The sequence below is a fragment of the Agelaius tricolor genome, unplaced genomic scaffold (genome assembly GCF_023055355.1).
Source record: "Agelaius tricolor isolate 1412-34295 unplaced genomic scaffold, bAgeTri1.0.p SCAF_10, whole genome shotgun sequence".
In the NCBI taxonomy this organism is placed as follows: Eukaryota; Metazoa; Chordata; class Aves; order Passeriformes; family Icteridae; genus Agelaius; species Agelaius tricolor.
The window spans coordinates 25,425,876-25,453,607 of record NW_027269270.1 but is presented as its reverse complement, the minus strand read 5'-3'; the positions used below and the strand labels follow the sequence as shown (position 1 = coordinate 25,453,607).

The 27,732-nt window shown below is 42.0% G+C and overlaps 1 protein-coding gene across 1 annotated transcript in view; it reads right to left on the bottom strand.

Annotated features, from left to right (window-relative positions):
• Positions 1–27,732, bottom strand: part of PDIA5 (protein disulfide isomerase family A member 5) — a 97,770-nt gene that overhangs the window by 45,081 nt on the left and 24,957 nt on the right. The window contains exons 4-11 of the mRNA XM_071435285.1: positions 24,202–24,285; positions 23,391–23,436; positions 17,681–17,773; positions 16,362–16,422; positions 12,711–12,778; positions 8,262–8,353; positions 8,086–8,157; positions 3,619–3,755 (exon numbers count right to left, since the gene is read on the bottom strand). Of these exons, the coding sequence (XP_071291386.1) occupies positions 3,619–3,755; positions 8,086–8,157; positions 8,262–8,353; positions 12,711–12,778; positions 16,362–16,422; positions 17,681–17,773; positions 23,391–23,436; positions 24,202–24,285 (653 nt within the window). The remainder of the gene's footprint in view (positions 1–3,618; positions 3,756–8,085; positions 8,158–8,261; positions 8,354–12,710; positions 12,779–16,361; positions 16,423–17,680; positions 17,774–23,390; positions 23,437–24,201; positions 24,286–27,732) is intronic.

The window sequence follows — 27,732 nt, the reverse complement described above, 5'->3', positions numbered from 1 at the left end:
TCCCCAGTGACCTGTGAAAGGAAAGCAGGATGAACTCATCCTGCCCACCCACACTCACCCATGTCACTCAGGGCTGGCAGTAATGACCTGCAGCAGCACATCTTCTGTTTAATGGTTGTGATAAATTACTGCACAAAAGGGATGGTGTCTCTGATCCCAAGAGGTGCAAGTTGCATGCTGCAGACCTTCCTGATGTGTTTCAAACACACTAGCTGCTCTCCTTGAACTTAGTTATGCTAGGCAGCACTTAAAATGCTGCCATGTCCTTGGGCTAGTTAGTGCACCTGATTGTAAATAATTACAGTGTGGTCCTCAGGGATGATCATCAATAGCCACAGGCATGGAGACCCAAGTGGCCACATCCATCACAGTGCCTAATGGTGCAGTTCACAGGTGTTTACCTGGGATGTGTTTGGTTCAGCTCTATCTTCAGCACTGGGGGCAGGGGGCAGATAAAATGCTGCCAATTCCCCACATGTCTTTTCATACTACACACTATAAATGCATTGGTCATCTGAATATGCAATTAAAGCATCACTGAAATAATTCTCTTCTAGTAAAACAGCTCCTCGTGTATGTGAGATGGTTTGGGCTGAGATAGAGCTCATTTTCTTCACAGTAGCTGGTATTGAGCCATGAGTTGGATTTCTGCTGGGAACAGTGTTGATAACTCAGGGATGTTTTAGCGATTGATGAGCACGCCTTACAGAATCCAGACCTCTTCTGCTCCTCACCCCATCCCACCACAAGGAGGCTGGGGTACACAAGAAGATGTCAGGGGACACAGCCAGGACAGCTGACCCCAAATGACCACAGGGATATCCCAGACCATATGCTGTCATGCTCAGCATACAGAACTAGGGAAAGGGGAGGGGGGGACATTTGGAGTGATGGAGTTTGTCTTCCCAAGTTCAGCATTATGCGTGATAAAGCTCTCCTGGGAATGGTCAAGCACCTGCCAGTCAATGCAAAGTAGTAAACAAATTCCTTGTTTTGGTTTGCCTGTACATGGCTTTTGCTTTTCTTATTAAATTACCTTACAAACCCATGACTTTTCTTGGCTTTACCTTTCAAACTCTCCCCCATCCCACCATGATGGAGCAGCTGTGTGGGGCTGAGCTGTGGCTGAGGCTAAACCACAATAGTGTGCCAGAAAAACTCCAAGTCACGTGTATGCTGCGTGGTGACATAGGAGTTTAAGTACTTGCTAATTCCAGGCCAGTGCTGAAATCCCCTTGATTACTCTTAGTTACACAGAAATATATCCTGTGTTATGAGCTTATTTTATAGATGTTTCAACTTTTTTTTATTAATACATTTTTAAAAAAAACTTCCTCAGCCTGAGCTACCAAGGTTAAAATAATTAAGATGCTCACTGGTTTTGCCACTTCTTACTGGAATAATTTATCTCCTAATATTCATAAGGTGACACCATTAGCACATTTAAGAAGTGCTAAGAGAAGAGCTTTTAATCATGGAGATAACTGTTTATGATAGTTGTCTGTCATTAATTAGTTTGCAAGCCTCATACTCCCTGCTGAGGATGCTCAGAGAGGATTCTTACCAACACACATCTTTTACACGTGTACGAGCTGGATTCTGCACGTATTGCCATTACCACCTGAATGTAAATAAAATGCCCCAAATATTCAAGTTGCATTTAAAATGGAGTTGTTTTGGCAAGGAACACTCTTCATCCCCAATTCTGAGCAGCTGGAAAATGTTATCAGAAGATTGTGACAGCCCAATTAAAGCATTTGATTTACTTTCATAACAGCATTTGCCAAAGCACCGCTGGTAGAGAATGCCCCTTAGTACAAAACATTTCTGTCTGGAAGCACCCCTGCTCTCAAAACAGGTAATGCAATATTGTTACTCCTAAAACTGTGTTACCTGTGTTCTTGAAAATACTGAAAAAACACTAAAAAATGAACAGAATCCTACTGAGATTTGAAACTAACTTGAACTTCCTATAAAATTTGATTGCAGTCATATGTATTCATCTATTTTTAATCTGGCTTCCTAAAGGAATAAGTTTTGCAGGGCCAACTGTTGATTTCTTCTCCCTCCTGAATACATGACCAGACTCCTTTGCCCATTTACAAACTCAAAAAAAGGCAAAGCTTTAAAGTACTACTAAGTGTGAACATGCTGAGAGAGAGCAGACACTTCTTCCATGTCATTGTGCAGGGAAAGGGAAAGGAGGGAAATTTAGGAGTTCCATTTGTGCCTGGCAGCAGCTGCTCAGCAAGCACACAGCTGCCGAGGAGCAGCAGCCCCTGCTGTCACTGGCACACCGGGGTGCAGGGAAATCTGGGGAAGGAAGGAAGGATTTGGGTAATGAAGGATAACTCCTGAGCAAAGCAGGCCTCAGCAGTTCTGCTCCTTGTGTTTGGGGTTTCAGAGCAGGCCTCATCAGTTCTGCTCCTTGTGTTTGGGGTTTCAGAGCAGGCACTCATCTCCGGTCCCACTTTCATTAGTACAAATAATCCAGGGAACACAGCGACAGAACAGCAGTCAGTCCCCTGCTCCAGTGGACCAAATTCTTAGACATTTCACCAGGCAGAGGAAATTCATTATGGTATGTTTTACAAATGAGTCTTATGAGCAGACCTTCAAAAAAGGTATTTTGGAGCTAACTCCTGCTGGCTTAAAGGGAAGCAGGATTTCAGCCTCTGTGCCAAGACCCTCAGCTGTCAGCACACAGTCTGCCTCCAGAGTCCTAACCTTTAAATCTAGGCACTTGAAAAGGAACATCTCACCCAGTACTGCTGCCAGCACAGCAGCAAGAGGAGACAGAAGCTGTGTGTCACACAGTGTAGCAGATTCAAGCCTGAATTGTCCATCACAAACACAAACAATTAGAAGAACCAGATAGGCAGCTGAAACAAGTTATATCCACAGTGAACTAAGAGTTTAATGCACTCTTCCACCCAACAGCATCCAGGAGGGCAGTGTGGCATTCAGCTTCCTGAAGGCAACCCACTTGATTTTATTTGTCAAGCTAAAACCTCAAGTCATGAAAAAGATCAGTTTAATCCATTTTCAGCAGAACAATACACAGTATCACCACCAACTCTGCATTAGTTATCAAAGACCTGGGGTCTTTCTAAACTAGGCCTAGTTTTGGCATAGTTCAGCACAATATACAATGACAATCACCCCTTATATTGCCAGAGAAACTATGGCAGAGGAGTGAAAATGCTCAAAATGGCATAGCAGCAGCTATGGACAAGAACCCAGGAGCTCAGGGTTCTCAAGTTGAGTTGCTCAATCAATCAGAGTTCTGCTTTGAAAGCAAACAATACTGAAGAGAAGTTGAAAATGGGAAATCATGCTGTAAAGTGATGAGTAATCAGACTATTTAAGCAGCATTACACTCCTCAGTTATGTTTTGACTCAGCCTACAAAGTGTCCCTTTTCCAGAGGCACATCTCCATCCTAAATGTGAAGCCAGCAACCTCACAAACATTTCATGCCTTGTGTATTTAACAATCATCACAAACAAGAAAAGCCTGGACTTTTGAGTTCATGGTTCTGTGAAACTTCCACGGAAAAACATCACTGATTTCATTAGCAGGCATTTGGCTCAGAGTACAGAAGAGAAAACAAACTCACATGGTGCATGGAACATCACTAGCACAGATGAATGATCTTTTATAAACTTGTCGAAGTCCTCATCAGTCAGGTGATAAACTACATTTTCTTCATCTGCCCAGGGAGTCTCTGGAGCCTGTGGCTGAGGTGCCTGTGGGCTACAAGACAAACAGACAGAGCTTAAAGGCAGCTCTCTGGTGCTAAGCAGTCATCTTGTCAAGTCAAACTCTAAGGAACCACTTTGTGCAGATGTTCACACATGTCTGACACACCAACCCTACTGAACAGCTTCCATAATCCCATACCCATCCAGAACTCACAGGCACTGAAACACAGATAAAACTGGAGGAGGAACAAAAGAATCTGCAAGAAGCTCCTGAGAACAGATCAGTAATGGAAGGGGATGGAGTGAGGAGATACCCAGACTGCTTGGTTATTACATTATAGAAATCAAATGCATTTTCTATTACTCTTTTACCCTCCTCAGCAGGATGCTCCCTTTCTCACAGCATTCCCACTTTGTAGTTCACAGGAGTCATTGCAAATGAAAGAAAAAAGCAGTGAGCAGAAACAGCCAATTTAACCCGTCACCTTGGATACTGACAGCGTGATTAGGGCCGGCAGAGCAAGGAGTGTTGGGACCATGAGCCAGCTACACACACCATTTCCCCAGGAATACATGGTTTTACCCTGAACAGCTCCTGGGAGCCAGGGAAGCATCCTTATGTCCTCACTCTGCAGTGGGCTTGTAGGCCTAACTCAGCAGAGATACTCAGCTGCATGCTTCACCTAAAAGGCAAGTGATGTGTTCTACCAACATCACTATGACTGCACCTGAGTTCAGCTGTCTTTGATGGGTCAGAGCCTGCTCAAAGACATAGTGGCAAGTCTGGAAACTGAACCTAAGCTCCTCTGCAGCTCATCATCCCAATAAACAATTGTATTTTGGCTTTTATTAATGTACATTAAAAAGAGAATTTGGCAGCTGTGATCTGAACTATGCTAATTGACATTTTATTTATTAAAGCAGTGTTCATAGAAAAAACACCCAAACATAAGAACATTGGGAGCCAGACTTTGAAGCTATTTTTGTCAGTTGCAGTAATGAGTTCTAAAACCCCCCAAATTCCCCAAATTCTTTGGCAAGGTACACGTCTGGATGTGACCCCATCTCTGCTGAAAGCAGATTTACTATTTTTTATTAAAACGTATTATTGTGTTAGCTGCCTGGAACAAGGAATGGCAAACAAATGATAACTCATTTATCCTGCCTTACTCATTTCTAGGCTGAAAGCCTAGTTTGATAAAAAAAAAGCAGTAGAGATGCACAGACTCAGATAGCAAATTCTGTTGATGTAAGCAATAGGTGTGATCCAAGAATATTAAGCAATCCATGCAGAACTGTGATGCACATCTTTGCCTCCTGCTGCTTCTGTGATAAACAAACTAAGAAGCAAACATCAAAGTGAAAGGTGGGAGCTGCACCTGGCCAAGCAGCCCAGAGAACAATAATCTCCAGGTATCCTGGCAGGGTGAAGGCTTTCCAGCAAACACCATGACACTTAATGAATTTGGGAGCTGGGTTGAGCAGGCAGAGCATGATGAACATCACACAGTGCCTGCAAAGCACTGGGAGAACATGGTGCTCAGCAGGGCCTGGTGTGACCTATTTCAGTCAGGAATTAGTAAAGCAGGGCACGGGATGTTTATTCAAATAGCCTAATTTGAAATGCTCTGCATGCTAATGAGCCTACACAGGAGGTGGTAAGAAACACCTCAAGGCCTGGAGAAAGCAACAAGCAAAATTTAAAATGTGATTCAACACTGAGACAAGGCACACCCTTGTCAACACCTGATCAGGATGATGACAGAAGTCCAGAAGAGTTATCAAAAGCTAATTCAATTGAGACACAGGACAAGTTCTTGATTTAACAAAGTAGCTGATGCTAAGAAAGGGCCTGAGGGGAATCTATAAAAACAGCAAGACAAACTAAGCAGCTGTTGAAGGCAGCAAGAAGCTGCTGGGCTTGCCTACCACTCAGGCTGATACAGCTCTGTATCAGAATTAATAAAAAAGTGGTATGTACAAAACAGCATCTCTGCTGGGTTGGATTCAGGCTGTGTGACAGTTCATCTCTATCTTCTCACAAAAATATCTGAATCTCCATAACACAGTAGGCAGTGCTTATTAGGAAGATAAGAAAGGTGAAGTATTTGTAAGACTGATACATTAGCACACTTCAGCATAAGAAAGAAGCACCTTTAATAAGCAAGAGAAAAAAAATAGTAAAAATAAGAGAGGTGTTGGAGCCCTCCAAACTAGCAGCATGAGGAAAAAGCATGGACAATGATTTAAATAATTCTAACTTTCATTAAATTATATCACGTTCTCTCCCACAAATGAGCCTAAGATCACCCACTTTCAGCACTTTACCATGAGTATTTAGAGGGAAAAAAACAAGAAGAGGGAGAGAGAGAGCTACTTTTCTGCAGAGTGTACTTATTGTCCACACATAATGGGCCATTTCATATGGCTCAATGTCTGCTGGATTTGCTTCCAAGACTCTACAAGGACAGCACATGCATGCACAGTATAAAAATGCATTGGCTTTCCTTGCCACGGCCCTGCCATACCCTGGTCCTCAGAGTAACATTTTGTACAAAAGCAACCTTTCAATATTTTAATACTATGCTATTCTGAAACACAGCCAGTGCACCCTACAGCTATCCCATTGTACTCCTTGGCTTTCCTAAAGCCCTTGCCATACCATTTTGACTACCTGCACTGCAGATTCCTCAGAATAGTATAATATTATGTATGCAGCATGTTCAGCCTATATGCAGTTTTATTAATAATTTAATTGATTGTAATTTAAGCATCAATTACTGGCAAAATGTAAATACACATAACTACTCAATGTGGTTTCCTTAAAGGTTGTACTTATTACACAAAACAGGGGCACCAGGCTACTGCTCAGATCATCTTTTGGGCAACTAATAAACATGCACTAAGTGAGAACAAACAGCTGTCTTTAGCTCTGGACTGCTGAAGTATCAGGCTTGTTAGCAGAGATTATCATTGGAAAGAGCTTGCAGCTGTTCTGCTTTCCTCCAGTAGCTGTGTTCACTTGCTGTCACAGCACTGATATAAAGGTACTGCATATTGCAGGGATTATCTGGATATTATGTGGGAAGACAGGGGAAAAAAACACCCCAAACAGCTAATGTTTCACATATGGTAGCCAAGAGATAACCACATCCTTGCAGAATTGAAAAGCATAACAAAGTGCAGGTGATTAAGCCATATCCTTGCCCCAAGGGCTGATCATCTTCAAGTTGCTGGAGTTGCCATCTTGATCACTCACATTTGAAGACTTAATTGACTACACCAGGCTTAATGACTCTGGCTGAATTCCTCCTCTTTGAGCCACTGGGCAGAACTTGCTTGCAGTGTTTGTAGCCCCTGATGCTAACAGGATGCTGCTCTCACTTCATTTGTGGGTTCCAGATCCTGAGGTACTCAGCCTACTGCTGCTGGAGACCCTGGGCTACTTGCAACCATATGCACATCCCCAGCACAGCAAAATACATTTATTCTGAGCCAATTTTGCTAAGCTGTACTATTACAGTAGTTTGCAACAGTCTGTTCCTTCCCATGGGTTTGTTTCCTTTCTTTAGCTTCATTTCAGTACTGTTTCCAGAACTGCAGCAAACAAGGGAGGGTTAGAAAGATGACACCATGCCCAAGAGCCTGGGCTCACTGCAAATGGGATTTCTCCATCACCAGATTATCTCAGCTCTCTCCAGCTCCTCCATCAGCCTCACTGACCATGTGGGGATTTGCACCAGTTGAAGAGCAGCTACACACAGACACTTTTCCTGTGTCTCTGAATTGCTAGTCCCATAGGCTCATTCAGCCCCCAAAATGTTTTATGACTGCAAATAGCTCTCTTTAGATAGAACAAGGTGCTTTCTACACTTTCATGTCATGACAGCAAACACAGATGTTGTAAAAGCGACTACCTATCCAGGGTGCCTTGATCTTCAGTTTGTCACTGCAAGACACTTTAAAGGCTTCAGCTAAAGGCTGATGAACCAACAAGAACTGCACACTTGGTATATACATTTTTAATAACACAACAGACAGAAGTCAAACCTTTTGCAAGTTATTAAGTTCAAGCACTCAAGATCACTGGAAATTTAACCTGGCATTTTTAGTAAAATTGAGATCTGTGTATCTGCAATTATTTTAATCCACAGTCAGTCTGCTATTACAGACAAAATGCAATTGTGACATGCAAGGCATGCATGCTAAAAACCAAACATTAGTCAATCTCTCCGTATGAGTTTAGCTGGTCTCAGCGGGGTAGTTTTGTTTGCTCTTCTGAGCAGAGGGAAGGAGGGAGAGATGTCTGCTCCCAAACCATTACATTCTGTAAATAATGAAGAGTACATAAAAGGTGGAGTGCATGAAGTTCAATGCCTTACTGTTTCAGCCACTCTGCGATATCTGCTGCGGTAGCACCAAAGTTCTCAAAGTTGAACAGGAACTTTCCTTTCCTGTTAAAGCAACAAAACAAGGTTCAGTCCTGGCCCTAAAAGATAAAACCACTCAATTATACAAGAGTGCATGATTTCTAAAATAGTTGCAAAACATAACCGACTCAAAATAGCAGATTGTAGGATATCCCCGGACATTGAATTCTTCCTTTATCCTTTCAAATTCAGCAGAGTAAACATTCATCCCCGCAAGGACCTGGAAAAACAGAGCATAATCTTACTGATTCTTACAATACAGCAGGAACATCACACCATTTGTTTGAAGATTTAAGTAAAACCCACTTCAATCTGGGCAGATTCTGATTTCATTCATACAGCTGTCAAGCAAGGGGCTCTCTCTAAAAGGCACTGAAGTTTTTCTGATTTTGTGCAAGGGAAAACAGAACAATACTTGAGTCTAATCCAGAGAAAACACACAGCAGTTAGCATGTCACCTCCTCATTGCTCTGGAAGCATCTCTGTTTCTTTTTATTCACGCACTAACAGAAATACCTAAAGGGAATTCTCTCAATGGCACCGCTTGTGCTCTGCTTTGCACATTTGGATTTTAAGCTACAACTAGATTTTTTCCTTCTTCTGCATGTGGGAAAAAAGAGTTCTTAGTTCACATCCAAACATTAAACAGGACACCAGAAATTCTACCCTCAGCTCTCTGGTTTCCACTCCAGCAATGAACTTGTCTATGTCTAACCAACTTGTCAATGTCTAACCAACCACAAGCATTATCCCAGGTCAAAAATGCACTTACTGAATGGCAAGGGGAAATCAGCATGACTTTGATGTGAAAATAAAACATGCCCTATATCCATGAGCTCAGGAAATAGCACATGGCATTTATATGCTCTAAATATGTTAACTTAGGTAGGGCAGGCTATAATGAGAGTTAAGAATTAACCTTGTCCTACAGTCTTCAAAAGAGAGGCAAAGAAGCACAGTAGCTCTTCAGACTAGCACATAAAACAAAAACTCTCTCCTCCTCACTCCTCAATTCTATTCCAAACCATCCTCCATCTCAACAATCCCTGAGCTTCAGGTTCAGGGCTCCTGTGACTTATATTGTGCCCTGTGACTTATTCTGTGCCCTGTCCAAATGTCTTCCAAATATTTGTGACATGAAAATTGGAAGATGGGATTGATTCCAAGTTTTTGTGGGTGTGCAACTCACACAGAGGTCATTCTGCTGTCAAACTTGGACCCAGCAAGTTGCTGAGATACCACTTCCTGATTAACTTAGTTTAATGGCATTGACGGCTTAAATAATTTTAGCAGCAGGGTCTTAATCCAACCCCCTCCTCTTTCCCTCTCCAAAAACAGGATTTTCTCCTTCCAGCTGAAATACCACATCAGAATTTAATACCACGTTCCTGACTGCAGCAAACTGCACAGACCAACCAAATGTGCTCAGAGCCAGCATGAAATAAATCTTAAAGCAGAAAATCCTCATTTGAAGGTCAACCGTTCCTAAGAATGTGCTGGAAAGTCACAAGAAGATACTTTGTTTTCTCTTCCCTATCCTAAGAAAGGATAAAATGAACAGAGGAGAGTACAGAAGTTAGGTTTATACATGCTGGCCTAATCCTCCACTTTGAATTTTCCTTGTAGTTCAAAAAACTGGATTGATTTAATTCATATGAGATTATCTAGACTCAATTCTCCCCTTTCCTTATCCTCCATGCCACCACCTAATGGCAGGTAAATGCAATAGGATCAAGGTACAATGGTTGCTCTATAAAGCAAGAACCAGTTTTGTTAACTAATTCCCTAATTAACACCAGCCTACCAGATTCCGTATCTGCTGTGAACTTTCAGAGGATTTCCTATGATTTAAGTGGGCATTCCTGGCCATGTCAGACAATTTCACTGTGCCCATCTAAAGGTGATTGATAAAAGCCAATAACTTGGATTCATTCCAGTGTTCATTACATTATATGAAGAGTATTTAGCAAAAAAAGCTTATTACAACAGGATTTGTTTTAATGACAAGAGTAACAGCTTTAGCTGGCCAATAATAACAGAATTATGAAATATCAGGCTGCCAGAGACCATCAAAAAACACCTACTGCTCAAAGCCAGGGCCCTCCTGCCAGACGTTTGGCATATTTGCTTTTAGCAAAAGACTGAATGACCCCAACCTCAATTTAGGTCCATTACCTCTTGTAATAGCCATTGCAGAAACAAAGATCAGTTTATTCCTTTCACCTCTGCACTGACACTTGACATATTTCAACACTTATCTGCTCTCCAACAAGCTACCTGTAATCTAAACCAGCTCTGAACCTTTCCTAGCTGCCCAAGTATTTGAAGCTTCTGACCATTCCTGTTTAATTGTGACCCCCTACCCTGATTCTCAGTTTTCTTGATGGGAAAAAACTGGTACCTTACAGCACAAGAAATTTTTAAAAGAAAAAAAAGACAAGCACCAAAGGAGGAAAGCACTTAAGCATATTCTCAATCTGGTCTTTACTGAGCAGAGCATTCTGGCACACTCACAAATTTCATGGCCATTAGGGAGATGGTGAATGGTTTGCTAATATCCAGTTCCCCCCTGCTCTGGTGGACACTCACTCACCAGAGCCCAGCCGAACCTCTAACCACAGGAATCTTTTCTGCCAAGATAAAATAAGTCCATTTCTGATTTGGAGCACTTTTTCCTTCTGCACTGGGTGCAACAGAATTATAAGATATAACCATAATATAAACTAAGTATGCCACCCTGCCTTCCTCTCAATAACAGGACTGGGACAAGAAACAACCAGTCCCAAGGGAACACAGAGGCCAGTGACAGGTACAGTTCACCCCTTCACTTTTATGACCTCTTCAACAGGCAATACTGCACTTAATTTTCCTGCTATATAACAGCAATAATCACTTTTGAGCCTGGCACATCCTGACAGTTAATGACAGGTTAGATTAAAAGGCCAAACCTTCAGCTCATCCAAACCACTCATAAACTTTGCAGCCAAGTCTGATCTGGAGGTCAACGTCACTCCAAGGCACTCCATGAATAATTTATGATGGGTACAGCACAGTTAACTTTAGAAATGGCAAGCTGTGTACACATCCCACTCAGGAAGCTAATTGGGTCATATTTTGACAAACAGACCAATTTTTGTGGAAAACATGGGTGGTAGTGGCATAACTGGACTTTGCTCTGAACTGATGCTGCACCACAAGCCTCCACTGCAAAGAACTGTGTCCCAGCCCTGTCACTCAGCTGTGCAGGATCAGCCCGGATCTGTAGAAACCATTTCCAAGTGAGGAAGGAAATACTCAAACCAGAATAGATCTAAATTATCTGAATTTAATAAATGAGCTGCACATGAACAAGGAAGGGAGAACTGCAGGAGGACAGAGTGCTGTGCAGCATGCCTTCTCTCTAGCACTGTGTCTGTAGGTGATGTTTACAGTCCTAATCCCTCTCATCCCACAAGGTACTGCCATGTAGGGTGGGAGTGCCTTCCCAAAGGCTGCAGCACATGTTCCTCTGAGGGGAGATGGCCTTAGAATGCTGCCTGGCTCCACAAAAACACTCTTGAACATATCTTCTAAGGCTTGTGCCATGTCCTAAATAAATCTGAGTAACTCCCACTCATTCCAGCCCTAAGCAAACAAGGATTCAAAGAAAGCACTTCTGAAAACAACTGGTTTGGAGAATGTTGGGCAGTCTGAAAGCACTAGGCAGTCACAAGAACAAATGGCCAGAGCTGCCCCAGCAATGAACTGCAGTGCTTCATCTTTTCCTCACAAGGAAACCTAAACACAGCAGAGAATGATCCAACAGGTAGGATCAAACCAAATCCTGCTACAGCCATGAAACAACAATCCTATTTCTTCATCCTTTATGTACTACTGGCACCATATAAATCATCCGTTAAGCCCATTATAAAACCTCAACTAGACAGGTGCCTTTGACTTGCTTACAGAGATCAATACACCTTGTAACTACAAAGGGGTAACTAAATTACTGTGAATTCTGTACTTTGTTAGAGTCAAAACTTTTATATCAATGTGACATCAGCTTTGACAGAGCTACAGTTAAACTGTAAGATTCTACTAATGCTGAGTGGCTGGAGGGTGACCAGTAGCTTATGGGAAGGGGATTTCCTTCCCATAACACTGTGATTCTCCACTAAAAGAGTGGATTAATAACTGCAATGAGGGCATCCATTCCTGACCTTGCTATGAAACATCAGGCCAAAAAGCTGATCAAACCCATTAAAGCAAACATTTCTTTCTTTACCAAAATGAGCTCAAAAGGCCTGAAAATTCATAAATTAGAGGCAAACATAAATCTACATAGTGTCAGAGCTGGCATCTCCATGGAAAAAACTGCAGTGGATCTAAAGGGCAAGGGAGTTCACATCTCATTCTCTAAAGTTCTAGAAGGATAAAAACCAAGAGAAAATTCTAAAGAGATCTGGAACAGAATAGATTATTTCTTTTTTCAGCTGGCTTAAAAATTTTGATTTTGCTAAATATTTGTCAATTTATATACTTAAAAAAAAGTTAAAATGATTTTTGAAATGTCATATAAATCTCATTGTCTCACTTACATATTTACCCTTGAGTTCTGTGGCTGCCTGCTGATAAGATGGCATCATTCTCTTACAAACACCACACCCTGATAAAAAATAAATTGTGTAAGTAATATGCCAACAACTCCATTCAACCTCTTCTACAGTATCTATGTTCCAAAGCATATGAAGTAATATTTTATATTTTTTATATTTAAAAATTAAACAAAAATTCTTTATCTACTTGTATTTTTGATCTACTAAATCATTATTAGATTATTAGTTTCTAAGTATGTTACTTGTTACAAGCCTCTATTTTTGCAAATTTTTCATGCTCTTCATTTTCATATTCATTTCTCATCCTTGTATGGAGAGAGCAAAACCATCTTATATTCCTCAGGTTCTGAGTTGAGCCCAGAGGAGAATACAAGATGAAACACACATATCAAAAGTCAACAGAAGATGTCATAATTGTGAACTCAAAACAAAAAGCTTTGTGCATTTATGGTCTTTGAAAGGACAGGGGGAGGTACTTCAGATTCATCCCAGCTTAACAAGGCTTTGAAATTAATTTGAGATGCATTTCCTAAACACATTACACAGACATCAAGTGTTAAACGGTGCTCTGTTAATTGAGCAGACATAGCTCAGAAGCAACAGCCCTTGTAAGATACAATAATGTGCTGTGGAAAAGACAAAGCGTGAGTGAGGAAGACCACCAGTGTGTAGTTGGAGTGTGCTGAGAGCTGCTTGATGATGCTCTGCAGTGCTAAGCAGATTAGCAGTAAATCACCTTGTAAGCAGCAGTTTTCACCCCTGCCAAGTAAAATCTGTGCATGCAGATGGGAAGGGGCAGGAGTGCAGACAGCATGGAAGAAAGGTAGCTGGAGCCAAGCACTCCAGACACTTATTGTGGAAACTCTCAGTCCACCACAGGACAGTAGTCAACGCTTCTGTTCTGGTTAACAGACAGAGTTTTGAAAGTAACCTCCAGGAAGGAGGAACAGATTTTGCAGCCACTACTTTAGGATCACATCAGCATGCCTGAAAAGAACATCCTTTAATCTGACGAAGGAGAGCTCTTGTGTCTGTGGTCTTTCCATCTTTGATCTCTCTGCTCAAATTGACAATGAAGTTGTTAAATTAGTGCTGGTCAAAATGACAATTTCTTGGTGGGCACAGACTGCACATTTAAGGCCCACTGAGGTCTTGCAGCTTCATCCAAACCACTGGACAGACATCAAAAGATGTGAGTTGGCAGATATCATCTTCTGAATCCTCTATTTCTTCTCTCCACAGGAGCCTCAGGCCCTTAAGTCCTGCAGCAATTTCCCTGTTTTCCCCTCTTCACTCTCTTACTGCTCCCTGGAGTACCTTCTAGGGCACAGGCACACACCAGCCTCCTCCACCCAGCCATCATCCCCATCATCCTCCCCTTCCCAGCTCTGCTGCTGCCTCCAACTTGCTGCTCCCAAACCCATTTCAGTACACCCTCTCTTGTCCTCATACTTCTGGGTTATATTTTTCAGGATGCTGCCAAGCCACATGTACCCCTCTACAGGCATAATAGGGGAACCTCAAAAAACTCATTTTCTTCTGTTCTTTCTTCTTGTATTTTTTTTCCCAAAAGGGAAGCTTAATTAAATACAGATTAGTTTTTCCACTAGTTAACATCTACATTTTTAAAGCCTTGTTTTCAATCATGTTTATAAACAGCTCCTTCTTTATTGCCAAATCCAGACAGTCTCCTGCAGGAGTCCTCTTTGACAAAGTTAACTACAAATAAATCTGAATGCCTTCAAGTACACCTAATATTTCATCTTTAGTGCTGTCTGACTTTCTAATATAGGCCAAAAAGTACAGTGAAAGGTCTGCAAATGGCAGGCAATATCTTCTGAGGAAAGCAAGCCTTGGCTTTGAGTTGTTTTACCCAGACCAACCATTCCTGAAATATTAAAGTAACTACATCTAAGTCTGTAGTTGCATTCATCTCCCTCTGCACTGGTACCTAATGAAAGTGCCCATTTCCTATCAATATGCCAAAATTAATCTAAAGCCCCTGCTTCCAACAAAGCAAGGAAATAAGGCAGCTGTCTTCCCCACAGCCTCCCAGACAAAGCCTATGATGTCCTCTCACGCCAAAGACCTCCCTTACAAATAACAAAAAGTGGAATTTCTTTTAGTGACCAGTCTTGATGTGCTGCTCCAAGTTAGGAAAGGTAACACCTGTATGTAACCAATAATTTCAGCTGCTCAAAGGCCATATTTTATTGCAACTGCTGGATGTATTCTGTCTCCAGTAAATGGAGCAAGAAAAAATTTGGACAACAACCAATTCAGAAAGTCTTGTGTGTTAAATAAAAGATGAGGGAGTTACAAACTGATAAATCAGAGGGAAAAAAACCCTCACAAGTAGACTTCCTTCACAGCAGTTTGGAAAGCAGCACAAGTATTACAGCACTGAAAACTAGCAGGTGTTTTGCCACTTCAAAGAAGAGAAACTGGAAGGAGGAGGGTTTCTGGGGGAACGGTTCAAAGAGAACGAAGGGTTAGATAAGGCACATTTCACAAAGAGGCTGGGCTGTGGAAAACAATTACTCCTGATAGAGGTAAACTGTGAAAGCCCAGCTCTCCCTGGAGGGACGATTTCCAGCAGAGCAGCCGTAGCATCTCCCGCTGATCCAGGGCTGCAGCTACTGGGAACAGCCACACACCACACCAGGCCACACAGGACCACTGCAGAGTCCAAAGGCACAGAGCCACAAGTGATTTGATTTAATTTAAAGAAAAATCAAACTAAGTCTTGGGCAATTTTGGCCATCTTGGTAGTGCTCAGATGAGAATAAAAAGGTAGACTGGTGTTTCAGGCAGTAAGTACAAGAGAAAATACACTGAGAAACACCAGATAATGCTGCCATGGGACACAAGTTTTAAAGAGAATGAGACAGCAAATTTCTTGTGGTACCCAACATCAACTTCCCTATCAAGGCACTGCTGGGAGGCTTTTCCTAGTTTAGGTCACACATTTATTCCCTTCTTATGGCTTCCCTGCTTCCTGAACTGAGCAACAACTCAAGTGCAACACAATCTTGCTTAGAAGAGCTGGAAAGCCTCTCACACAGGAGTCACCAGGAAACACAAAAAGGCAGCTGTAAGTCTGCAACATTAAGGAACAAGTAGCCAATGCAATGACAAGATAGCAGCAATACAAGGTCAAGGTCACAAAAAGAAATTCAGAGACTCCAATGTGCTCTCCTCTTCCTGAAACCTCACTGAGTTACCCCTGCCCATGTAGGCAGGAACATTCAGGGTGCCTCTGGGATGGAGCAGGAACAATAGTCCTGCTCCTGATGACTGCACTGTTCCCTCTGCCTGCAGCACACAGAGTTTCTGTTCTGTGCAGCACAAATCTAGAAAGGACAACAGGTTACAAAATTATAGAAAGCGGCTGCTTAAAAAAACATTGAGCAAAAACCATCATCACAAGAGAAAGAGACAAGACCAGGATACAAGTGATGGAGAACCAGGGGAAAACTGAGGACAAACAGGCAGAACAACACAAGGAGCTGAATGATAAAGGTGGCACAAGATGGTATTATTAGTGAAGCACAGGCAAAGCCTCTAGTCAGACTTGGACAACTCTCAGTGGAGAAGGGGGAAAGAGGCGACAGGACATGCTGAGCTACTTACATGGGGCATAGAACATCATCAGTAGGGGTTTGTCTTCCTTCTTCAGAAGCCTTCTCAATTCCTAGTGAATGAACCAAGGAAAATAAAAAACACACTTATACTCAACGACACTGTACTACAACTTTAAAAAACTAATATATGTATTCATAGAACACAGGCTCATTTATCTGAGGGAAAAGGGCTCATCTTCCCTAACAGACACGACTCAATTTTTTTTTTCCTTGCTCAATTTTAACTTGAAAGAAAATGACAAAATTTATTATACATTCAGCTATCTGCTGACTATCCTAAACCAGTATCTCCACTGTTAATATGTGGAAGTTCCACGGTTTAGTTCACTCTCACTGCAGAATCTCCACCTGGAAACTCTTTCTTCGCTGACACATCCAAAATCTATATTGCAATTCAAAAAGTCAGACTCAATAATAACAAAACAAGTTCACTTTTCACACTATGAAACCTTGCCAAACCTATGAGATGCCATGCAAAAAGGATTTTTCAGTACCAGCATGATAGAAAAACTAGATGAAGTTTTCAAATTGAATGCAACCCCTGGAAGCCTTGTAATAGAGTACAGAGGGTGAACATTAAAAATTAATCTTCCTACAAAAACTGAATGTCAGAATAACCATTTCTAATATTAAAAATGAAAGCCAGAAAATTGAAAAAGCCCTTTACAAAATACCAGCTAGAGTCCAATCAATTAAAGTTTAAAAAATCTATAGACTAGAAAACTAATATAAAAGACCAACTTGATTATATTAGAAAAAACATAATGAGTAACTGTGGTGGCACTGGCTTTTTAAGGAAGTTTCACCACATTCACTGCTTTCCCACTTAACACTGAGAAGACAGTTCCTGTACCAAGTTAAATCCCTCAAGATCTGGACCCCCTTTCCTCCTGCTTCACACTCCCTAACCTCAGGCACATGAGGGAACAACAGGTTTAATGACAACCTGCAGTTTGAAGAGCAGCATTTTACCTCCTACTTGCATTCTGCACTGACTGCACTCTGCAAGCTGCTCCAGTTCCCTGAGACAAAGAGGGCTGTGCCCCCACACCATCCACAAGCTCTGACACTTGCTGTGTAGCTAGCAGACTGAGGTCATGACCACATGCAGGGCAGAGGAGCACAGGAAGCACAGGACTTTACAGCCACAACCCACAAAATTTGTCAAATCACTTCAAACAGGCTGGGTACTTTAAATTTCCCTCCCAAAGAAACAAAATAATGGTGTTTCACTAAGAGTTAATACAAACATACATACTCCAACCCATATATTTACAAAACAACAGAACATCTATCCAGTTAATGTACCTTTTCACTGTCAACATGCACAATATCTTTGGCTTCAGGATCTTCCTCCCACAGTGGAGCACCTTCTGGATCCTTGAGAAAGGCCACTATGGACTGTAATCAACAGGGGGGAAAATCTTTTAGAGAAACACAAATGGAAATCATGAGACATCCAATCTCAAATCCATGCTGTGATGTAAACCACATCCAATTAATGCCCTTGCTTTTCTGCTCATATATTCATCTGCTCTAATGCAGATTAGCACAAATCTCCTGTTGCAGAACCAAGTGATCCGTGGGTGTGTACCTTCATCATAACTGGTATCCAACTTAGCTGTTCCCACTCCCACTATAAAACTGGGGAAAACAGAGTGGAATGGACCAGCACACAGAGATTAGCTTCAAGAGCTTCAGAGAGCTCTTTCAATGGTACTAGACCTTCCACAGAGAGTCCCTGGGTTAGCAGGAAAGATTTCTTTTTATGCAGAGGTCAGGCTCCCATGCCCTTCACAGTATCTGAGTAACAGGCTAGCTGGAGGGCACACTAACACTTGCTGTGAGCAAAAGCAAATCAACACACTTACAAATCAAACTGCTCATTTGGTCAAAGGAAGAATAATCCACCAACAGTTCCCTGTGTGACCCACCTACCTAAAAAATCCATTGAATGCAATTTCAAGTATGAGAATAAGAAACAAATGTGACAGGAGAATGTGGGAAATAGGATTCTGCAGCTCCCACATTCAACAAACTGAGTACACCTGCACACACACTTTGTAACTGCTTTACCTGACTGATATGCAACCAAAAATCCCTTTCAGCAGAGCACAGATATACTGTCTTGACCAAAAGAAAAAATACTCTGCTAGCTCTGACTTCAATCCCAGCCTGAAGGAAACTCCAGCCTTCCTAAATCAATGAGATACTCTCCATGGATTCCGGCAGTCACACTGCTCCCTGTTTCCAGCTGTACATGCAAACACAGGCTTGATCACTTTTATCTCAGATGTCTGTGCTCTAGGAAGCGTAAGACCTGGCATTCCATGTTTATTCACCACTCAGAATACCCCAGTGCTTTCTCTATGGCATTGCTTGTAGGCTTGTGTCCGTTCCCATCCAGGATGTCTGCCCCACCAGTAACACAGTGAGGTCCCTGAGGAGATTCCTTCAGTGTGAGTCTGAGTGGATGAAGCTGCCACAGCACTGAGCTATTCTAACACACACCAAGGCTACTTACCGAAGAGCCTTTCTCAGGAGCAGGCTGGCAGCACAGCTGGTGACACATCCCATCACTGGAAGGGTCTCAGAGACATTTTTGCTGCCTGTCTGCCTTTGGTGGGGCTGCTGTGCTACAACATCCCAATAACTTATCAACAGAGAGAAGAGTTCAGCTCATTTTCCTGCCTCTCAGTTGGTACTGTAAGGCTTGGGAGGATTCAGAGCTTACAGCAGGATCCATTTATTGCATTTATGTTTCTGTCTGCTTGCACAGCTAATATTGAAAAGATTTGTCTTATCACAAGAGACAGCATGTATCAGTCACCAGACAGCAACCAAAACACTTAATGTACAGAGTAAAAAGGATCTAACCGCTGAGGATGACAAGCAGCTCCAGAAGAAATTTGTTTTACAGTGGCATTATCAGGGAAAGGAGCTAGTTAGGAAAAAAAAATATAAAATCAAGTAATTTACAATGGAATTGCAATGTAAAAAGCTGTAGACTTAGAGGCATTAACATCCCAAATGACATCCTAAGACTAGTAATACATGGGGAAAGGAAAGTGAGGACAAAACAGCAGAGATGTTCTACCTTCAGGACAGCTGCATCAAGTTCTGCTCACCCTCGGCAGGGACAGACCTCAACTATACACTGGAGAGGAGGAGAGAGGGGTGAACATTTTGAACAGCTAATGAGTGTAATTGACTCTGCTAGTTTCAAGAATTCCTGCATGCCAAATTCAGTCATGTAGAAACAGATGTGGTTAGAGGATGGGGGATTAAAGAGATTTAATTCATCCAGCCTCTCCCTCTCAGCCAAGACAGAAAAAAATTAGATGTGTAATGTCTTCTGGCAGGAGCAGGCAGTACACTGCCTTGCTGTCAGTTCTTCATGCAGTGAAGAGAACTTCCTCTCTTTCTTTAAACAGGGAAGAACAACACCCAAACAATCTACAGCATTCTCTAATCACAGAAAGCAGTGGTCCCCAGGCTGCTGTGTTAGAGGCCACAGCAAGGTCCAGGGCTCAGCACCCCTGGTGCTGCAGAACCAGCTCCTCTCCAGTCCTGCCGTGCTACGGTCAGGACCTGCTTTGACCACAGGGCACGGACAGAAACACCATGGGCTGTAACCAGCTGTGCCAGCTTTGAACCTCACACCTCCATTCAGCAGAGTACAGGACATGCTTCATCCAGCACATGCTGCTAAAAACAAGCAAGTTTTAACAGGAAAGCTGATCCGTAATCATATCCATGGACCTAGGTTTTAACCTGAAAGAAAATATACACAAACACATCCTTGTGCTTTTCACTTCTTTGAAGCATCATGCAGTAAGGATGCTAATAACTAGACCTGCCTCAATTTCACACATACACTGCTTGCAACAGCCAACTTGAAAAGGATTCAGTGTTTAGAGCAGGACCAATTTATTGAGTCAGTCTATTCCCCTTGCTAGTACTAAGCAGATTTGTACTTCAGTGAGTTCTCTCCATCTTAGAAGAAGGGTAAAACTCTCCTGGTACTTTATACTCCAGAAAAGGCTTCATCATGTAATAAACACAGCCTGGATCCTGGCATTGTGGCTCTCTTGAGAATTAGACATCATGTGGCTAAAGCAACATGTGAACAGACATTCCAGGTGAGATCAAAGCCTCACCTAAGCTTGTCTTCAACAGCAGATGACTACAGCTACTTGAGGACAAGACAGACTAGTACTTATGGTTCTTATATAGCTTATACTGGCACATGCTCTCAGTTTCTGGCAAAAAGAAAGTAAGTTTATGGACTCTGCACCAGCTGTTGTATATGGACCTCTGTGCTTTCTAACTACCAATGAACCAATCTGTTATGACTATCTAAAACTGCTTTTCAGACTCCTAAGTTCTTGGCTTTCACAATGTGTAGCTACAAGTTCCAATTTTTTTTTAACATTTCAGTTATTTGTTTCAAATCAACCACCCCAAAATGCCACAGCTTGTCCTCAAATTTGGAGAAAAAAGAAGTAATTGCTCTCTTTTTTAAGCTACTCACAATTACAGAAATATATTCTATTGGAATTTCCTCCAGCTGTCTTTTTTAGTATTGTGAGAACCTAAGATCTTCTGAAAAGAATTGGAAATATATTTTTTAAACTATTACTAAAAATTTTGCATCAATGAATTCTATTCTCTTGCCTTCCATCTCCCTTTCCTAGATACCCCAAACTGCTCAGATCTTAGCACAGGTGTCAGCAGCAGGAGGTTCTGACTGACAAGTAACTTCTCCCTGCTGTGAACACTGACCTATCCTCCTCATTTTTCTAACAGTGAAACCATAAGGACATCTCTGCTAATTACATAAGGATTTTATTACTTTAAGACATGAAAAGCTTTTCTAAAAACCTGAGTACATGATCAGCTGGATCAGCCACATCTATGAAATTGCTGATCACTCCAGAAAATCCTTTTACAGTTCTTCAGAGCTGTGTCCATCATTCTCCAAAATGTCATCCATATATTAATATGTCTACTGGATGTCTGGAAAGAAGATCCAAGTTTTATTGCCACAAATTTGCTGAATGATGTGAAACAAATCCTTTAATCTCCCTGTTCTTTGGTGTGTGTCCACCTGTCCATAAAATGAGTATGATACCCTGTGTTATTGTACTGCTCTGCTGCTCTCTGTTTGTATGTACTGGGAGACTCCTGGCAAACACAGCTGAGAGGGAGAAACAAAGGTCAACTGGCCCAACAGAAGAAAACAGGGAGAAGTGGAACAGAGGGAGAAATATAGAAAATATCCAGGCAGCTGTGAGCAGCAGAACAAGCAAACAACTGAATTATTTGATCACTGCCCAGATCTGATCCACTGCCCAACCTGTAAATAATTAGTGGCTGGTTTTCACAGGGGCAGTTTAATTGAGAAAGACTCCAGCCCCTAGAGTGAGGGAGCTTCAAAATCCCTCTTCCACCTCCAATGGAATCCCACACCCCTGTCCATGGGATGCTGCTTTCTTCTTCCCAGCAGGCAGGGCAAAAGGGAAGGGTGAAATGCTCATCACAAAACAGCTGAAGGAATAAACGATCTGGTTCCTGTTGTGCTATGATTGCCTCTCAGCCCAATGCTCCCTGGAGCACTGCAGGTGCTTTCCACTTCCTCTGATCTGTAAGGAAGAGTCACAGCACTAATTCCTGGTTGCAGCACTTTATGGAGGGCAGGAGAGATGCATCATGTATTGTTCAAATCACCCAAATTTAGGCAAATAGCAAATCTCCCTTAACCCATCACCACCACGAAGGAAAAAAACAATCACCAGCTGCAATTCCTCATTAAGCACAGAAGCTGGTTTAGGCAGCTGCTGACTGGGCTAGGTATTTAACATTGCCCTTCCTAATGCCAGGCAAGATTTCTGCTGCAGGAGATGGCAAGATACATGGCCCTGCCCTTCCCATCTCAGACAAATCCTGCATCACAGCCTCAAGTGAAGACTGAATTAATTCAAGTCAGGGCACACATCCAAGACAGTCTCCCATCAGATACTATCCAACTCTGGCTGTAAAAGCAAGGTCCAGAGCAAGTGCACTTAGGAACAGCCACTCTGGCAGACTCAGGTTCACCGAGCATCTCACACAGGCTTTCCTCCATCCCAGGGCAATGCCCTGAAGAAGCCAGAAAGGGGAAGTACCTGGAATTATATCAACCTGGGGTGATGTCACTAAGCCTTCGAAAGACCAATGACTGTGCAGAGCCCATGTTTGCTGGAGGAGGAAGAGAAACAGGAACTGGGCATCAGAGCTGGACAGAAGTGATTTCTGGAAGCCAAGTCATTGCCAGGCTCCTCATGTCAGGATACTCCCAGGGCTTCAGCAAGGCTTTGCAAAGGAAAGCTGCACACTTCTGGCCTGCTCACTGCACTTTCAGTCCACCCTTCCCATAATCATCTGCATCTACAAATTCGTATCATGCCTCATGCCTTCTCTCTTCCCTTGTCCACACAATGTTGCTTTCCATTGCTTTATGTCAAGATTTGCCAGAAAAGAAGAAAGGTCATTTTATACCTGATGCACTCAAAGCACTTTGAGAATAGGATAGGAACTGTGGTTCTATAATCTGATAAAAGATAAGGCCGCTCAGCTCTCTTTAAAGTTTATAAACACACAATCTAAGAACCTCAGAGAACTCCTTATCAAAACACAGTATCAGCTAATACTTTTAGTTATACTACCACAAAGAGCACCTTGTAATCAAAGCAAGAAAATCCTTATTTGTTACCGGCGTGTAAACTAACTTACAATTTACCTTCCAGTTCAACATGGGGTCAATCTTTTAAATAATAAACAATTTTGCTGGATCTGTGGTCGACAGACATGTATGCACACAAAAACCTTTAGGCCATTCTAACCACTGTTTATGAAGATTAATCCCCTCCCTTTCATACCTTCAGCATGAAAAATATCAAAACCAGTTTTTAATCCACAAATGCCTCACCCACATCTACCAAAACCAAAAGAAAAATAATGGAATATTTGAATTTACCTTCAACGTGACCGCTCTGTTATATGCAGTATGAAATGCACCGTCCCTGTCAAACGAGGAGTGGGGAACAGTGTTAACTTACAGTAACATTACTGGAATTCACAAGCTGCTCTTCCTGACTTTTCACTAACCAGAATAACATCATCCTGCTGAAGCCACAGAACTAAGTAGAATTTACAGTACAGTAGTTTAAGGGGGGATGCGGTGGGGAGGAACGAGAGCAAGGAAAAAGGGAGGGTACAAACCCAGTGTAAAGAAAACAGTTTCCCAGTAAACAATTTCCTCCCTGACACTTTAACAAGATTATTTACTAAGGCATGATCTTTGGAGATGGAGATGCAGCTGCTTGGTGTACCTAATAGTACTCCCACTCCTATTATTTTCAGGAAGAAAAATATCTTGCTATCTCACAACACTTGCCTTTCTCCACTCACATTATGAAGGACTATCTCAAGTCAGAAAGGCAGAGAGAGGTGAAGCAACTTGTCCAAGGCACATGCCAGCAGGCAAGAGACAGAAAGCAAGAGAACTCAAATCTCAGGCATTAGCCCCACGCACTGGGCAGTTTTCAGTCCACTGAGCATCTATCCCTGGCCCCACTCATGCTTTTAGTGTTCTCTGTTCAACAGCAGAATAAATTTAACTCAACTTCTGTCGTAACACATGCTTGCAAACTGAAGAAACAGCAATTAATTTCATAGGATAAAGAATCAGTCATTTTAATGCTGCAGCAGCATGGAACTGAACGAAGAATAAACACTTAATGGGGGTATCAACAATTATGAACTACAAATCCCAGCCCAGCACTCACTTATAATGGAGTAAATCCACTCCCTTCTCCTTTGAATTAGGATCTACCTTCATCTTCTTGCATAATTTTCGGCTTTCAGTATCACTGCAAAAAACACATATTGGAAGAAAGGTTACCAAAATAGAAAATCAAATGCATTCAGTCCTGAGAACTCATTGCTGTGGTCAGCAATCATCAGCAATTAATCCAAACTAACAGTAATTTGGGAGCTGTTTAGTTAAGTTTGTGGGACAAGCATTGTGAAAAGCTCCATTAGTCAATTTAATTTCTCTGTTTGCTTGGTCAGGACACAGTGAACTGTGTTAAATTTACATTCCAAAGCCAAGCCCTAACCAGTAGAAAAGCAGCTCATTCCAGCATGTCCAAGGACCTCAGCAGATCTTCTGTCCATGAGATTAACATAAAATTTAAGAAGGCAAATTTCAGTAAGACCATGGTACTGTCAGGGTGGTGGTCAAAGAGCACTGTTTGTTAAAAGATTTAAAAGGAAAGAGCAGGTCAGCTTTTACACTTGGCAGAAGATAATAGAAAGCCAAAAAAAAACCATGTTCGTGGTATGTCCAAGTCCAAATCACAAGCGTTTAGCCTTAAAAAGGTCCTGCAGAAAACAACAACCAGTTGAAATTCTGGAGCCCCAAGCCCAGCAACTCTATTAATTCTAGGTATGAAAGATGTGTCCTGGAGCCACACCTGGAAAGCAGAGGCTCATAAGAACAGAAACAGCTCATAAAAAAGAGGGAAGTATCAAAAGACAAGCCTGCTGGAAGGGATCTTTAATTTGAATAAGACCGAATTGCTTCCAGCACCAAATTAGGCTTGAAGAAGAGAGAAGGGTCATGGGAGAGAACTGCAAATACATTTGATTCAGTGGGCAGGTAAAGAAAGGGTCTTCACGACCTAGCAGCTCTCCTAAACAGTGCAGGACTGAAGCCATAAGGAGACTTGAAGCTGAAGTGAATAAGAAGCTGGTCAAAGATCTGGGGAGATGAGCAAAACACAAAAGAGGATGATTCACATTGACAAGGCTGTTCTCTGCATTGACAAACAGCAAGATTAAACAGCTCGGAAACTTGTTCCCAGCAGAGGACAACTTGTACCTTTTACGCAGATAAATCAATTTAGAAAATGAAAACACTGAAAACCCATCAAGTTTAAACTGATTAGAGACAACAAGATGCAAGGCTTGCAAGAGCCCCACCAAATTAAGTGTGCTGCCAGCACTGGTGCTAATTCTCCCAATCTTCTCCAGCTGCCTTTCTACAAATGTGAAGAACAACAAAGACCAAGCTCACAGTGAGCTGCAAGTGAGAATGCACCTTAGTGGAAACTACCCAAATGCTTCTGGAAATAAGGAGGAATGTGCCATGGACACATGCAGCAAAATCAGAATACTATGCTGAAGATAGAAATGAGCATTTTAAGGACCTAACAAAGCACACAACTACCACATCAGGAAGGAGCACTTGTAATCTCAGTTGAACAGAAGTGTATTTATCTGAAGAGTCTTACTGGATTCATGTCAGTTTTGCATTTTCACATCACTGTATCCCAGAAACACTTTCTTTGCTTCTCTGTGAGGCTGGAGATTTGAGCTTGAGAACTGAATAATGTGGACACATCTCCTTGTAACAAAACCAGACTATGGAACAAATGCCCTGGATTTGGAGTTATGCCAAAACACCATGTTTGCCACATGGAGTTCATACAAAAAGCCTGCAGCAACGTCAAATCCATGTCTTCTCTCCCCTGCAGTTCTCAAATGGTCTAAACCTAAATGGCTCAAAGGTCAAGGAATCTCCAGAGAAGACACCAGTTTCAGACCATCCTTTTGTCTTACCCTGTACAGATTCAGAGGCACAGAGAAGGTCTTGTGGCCCTGCTGCAGCTGAGTGCCAGGCAGTTCACCACAGTCAGACAACACAACAGTCAACATTTGTAAATGCTCTTCTAGACACTCCCAAATGTTTCCAGCATGCAGGTGTACCTGTGGTTATCTCAGCTTTGCCAAGACAAATGTTAGGTGCTTGATGTCAACAAGTGTAATGCTGAAACCTCAGCAACACGGTCTGTGAAACCCCAAGATGTGCAGACATTTGTTCTGGTATAGGCAGAGGACAAAACTGGGTATCAAGAGAATCCTGCGCCTGTTCTACCAGCTATTTGGTGCAACAACTAACCATGTCGGGAAGAAAGTGTAATTTTCCCTTGCGTGTCATTTAGAGATCTGAATGGATACTATATTCTGAAAGGTTTAGAGTGGAAAAAAAGCTACAAAGCATTGTTACTGATCTATACCTGTGGGTATGTAACTAGAAACTCCTACCACTTCAACTCCTAGCAATTCATTTTCTGTTTGCATGAGATTCTATTTTAAAAAAAAAGGGAAGATAAGAATAGCTATTTCACTGGATCTAAGTGTGCCCCGCTTTCAGGATTTCTCCATTTGCAGAGATTCACACAGCTGCCTGAATGCACAGCCATTATCACAGGAAAGAAAGCAGCAGTTTGCTCCAGTATGTCTCCTACCATTTAGTGGGCAGATTCTCTGCACCACTGCATTGAGAATTAAGCCTGTTTATGCAAGCTATCTGCACTGATGCATGGGATAGAAGAGGAGCAAATTCCAAGAATAGGAAACATGTAAATATGTATCAGTAATTTTTTCATGCATCAGTGCAGATTTTTGCACATGCCAGACCCACCAGCTCAGATGCTACGCTAACTATTATTCATAAAAAGCAGAAAAGGAGATGTACAGAAATGGCAGAGATGGACCCCTCTGCTTTTCCTTCTGTGTTCACTTACAGAGATACAAAAATAACCTGAAAAGAGCAACCTGCTCTGATAACACTTGGTAATGACCATTATTCTTAATAAGAGTAAATATCAACACAGATGCAGCCTGCTTTGAGATTTGTCTCTTTTGAATCTCAGCCAACAGCCTCTCTCTGAAGATGAGCTCCTCAACTCTCACATGGGAGAGGGTAATTAGGACTCTGGTTCTTGCAATTTAATTATATCACTTGAAGAGGCAGTGTAAGAGTTTGTTTTAATGACTAAAAGTAAAAAAAAAAAACCAAAAAAAAACCACAAAAAACCACCAATCAAAACAGGAAATAAAAATTAAAAAAAAAACACCAAAAAAACAACAAACCACAACCTAAGAAGCCAGAAACTACCCCCAAAATAAGCACTCTACCAACCCAGGCCAAGGCACTCCAGACAAAGGCACCAGGCTCAGGAAATACTGGCTTGAGGATGAGGTCAGTAATGTGTCCCCAGCAGCCATCCTTGGCTGCCTCTTGCCATTTCTGTCCAGAGCAGTTTGAAGCCTGGCAGGTCCCTGCTGTGCTACTGCCAAAGGGATCCTTGCAGGCAGTCCTACAATAATCCAGCATTATCTCCCTGGAAAATCATCCAAAACATCAACCTATTTGCAATACCACAAGGACCTAACCAGCAGCCAGCTATGTGGTAATAAGGTCAAACCTTCAGTGGGCACAATAGCACAGCTTCCTTCTAGTCCTACAG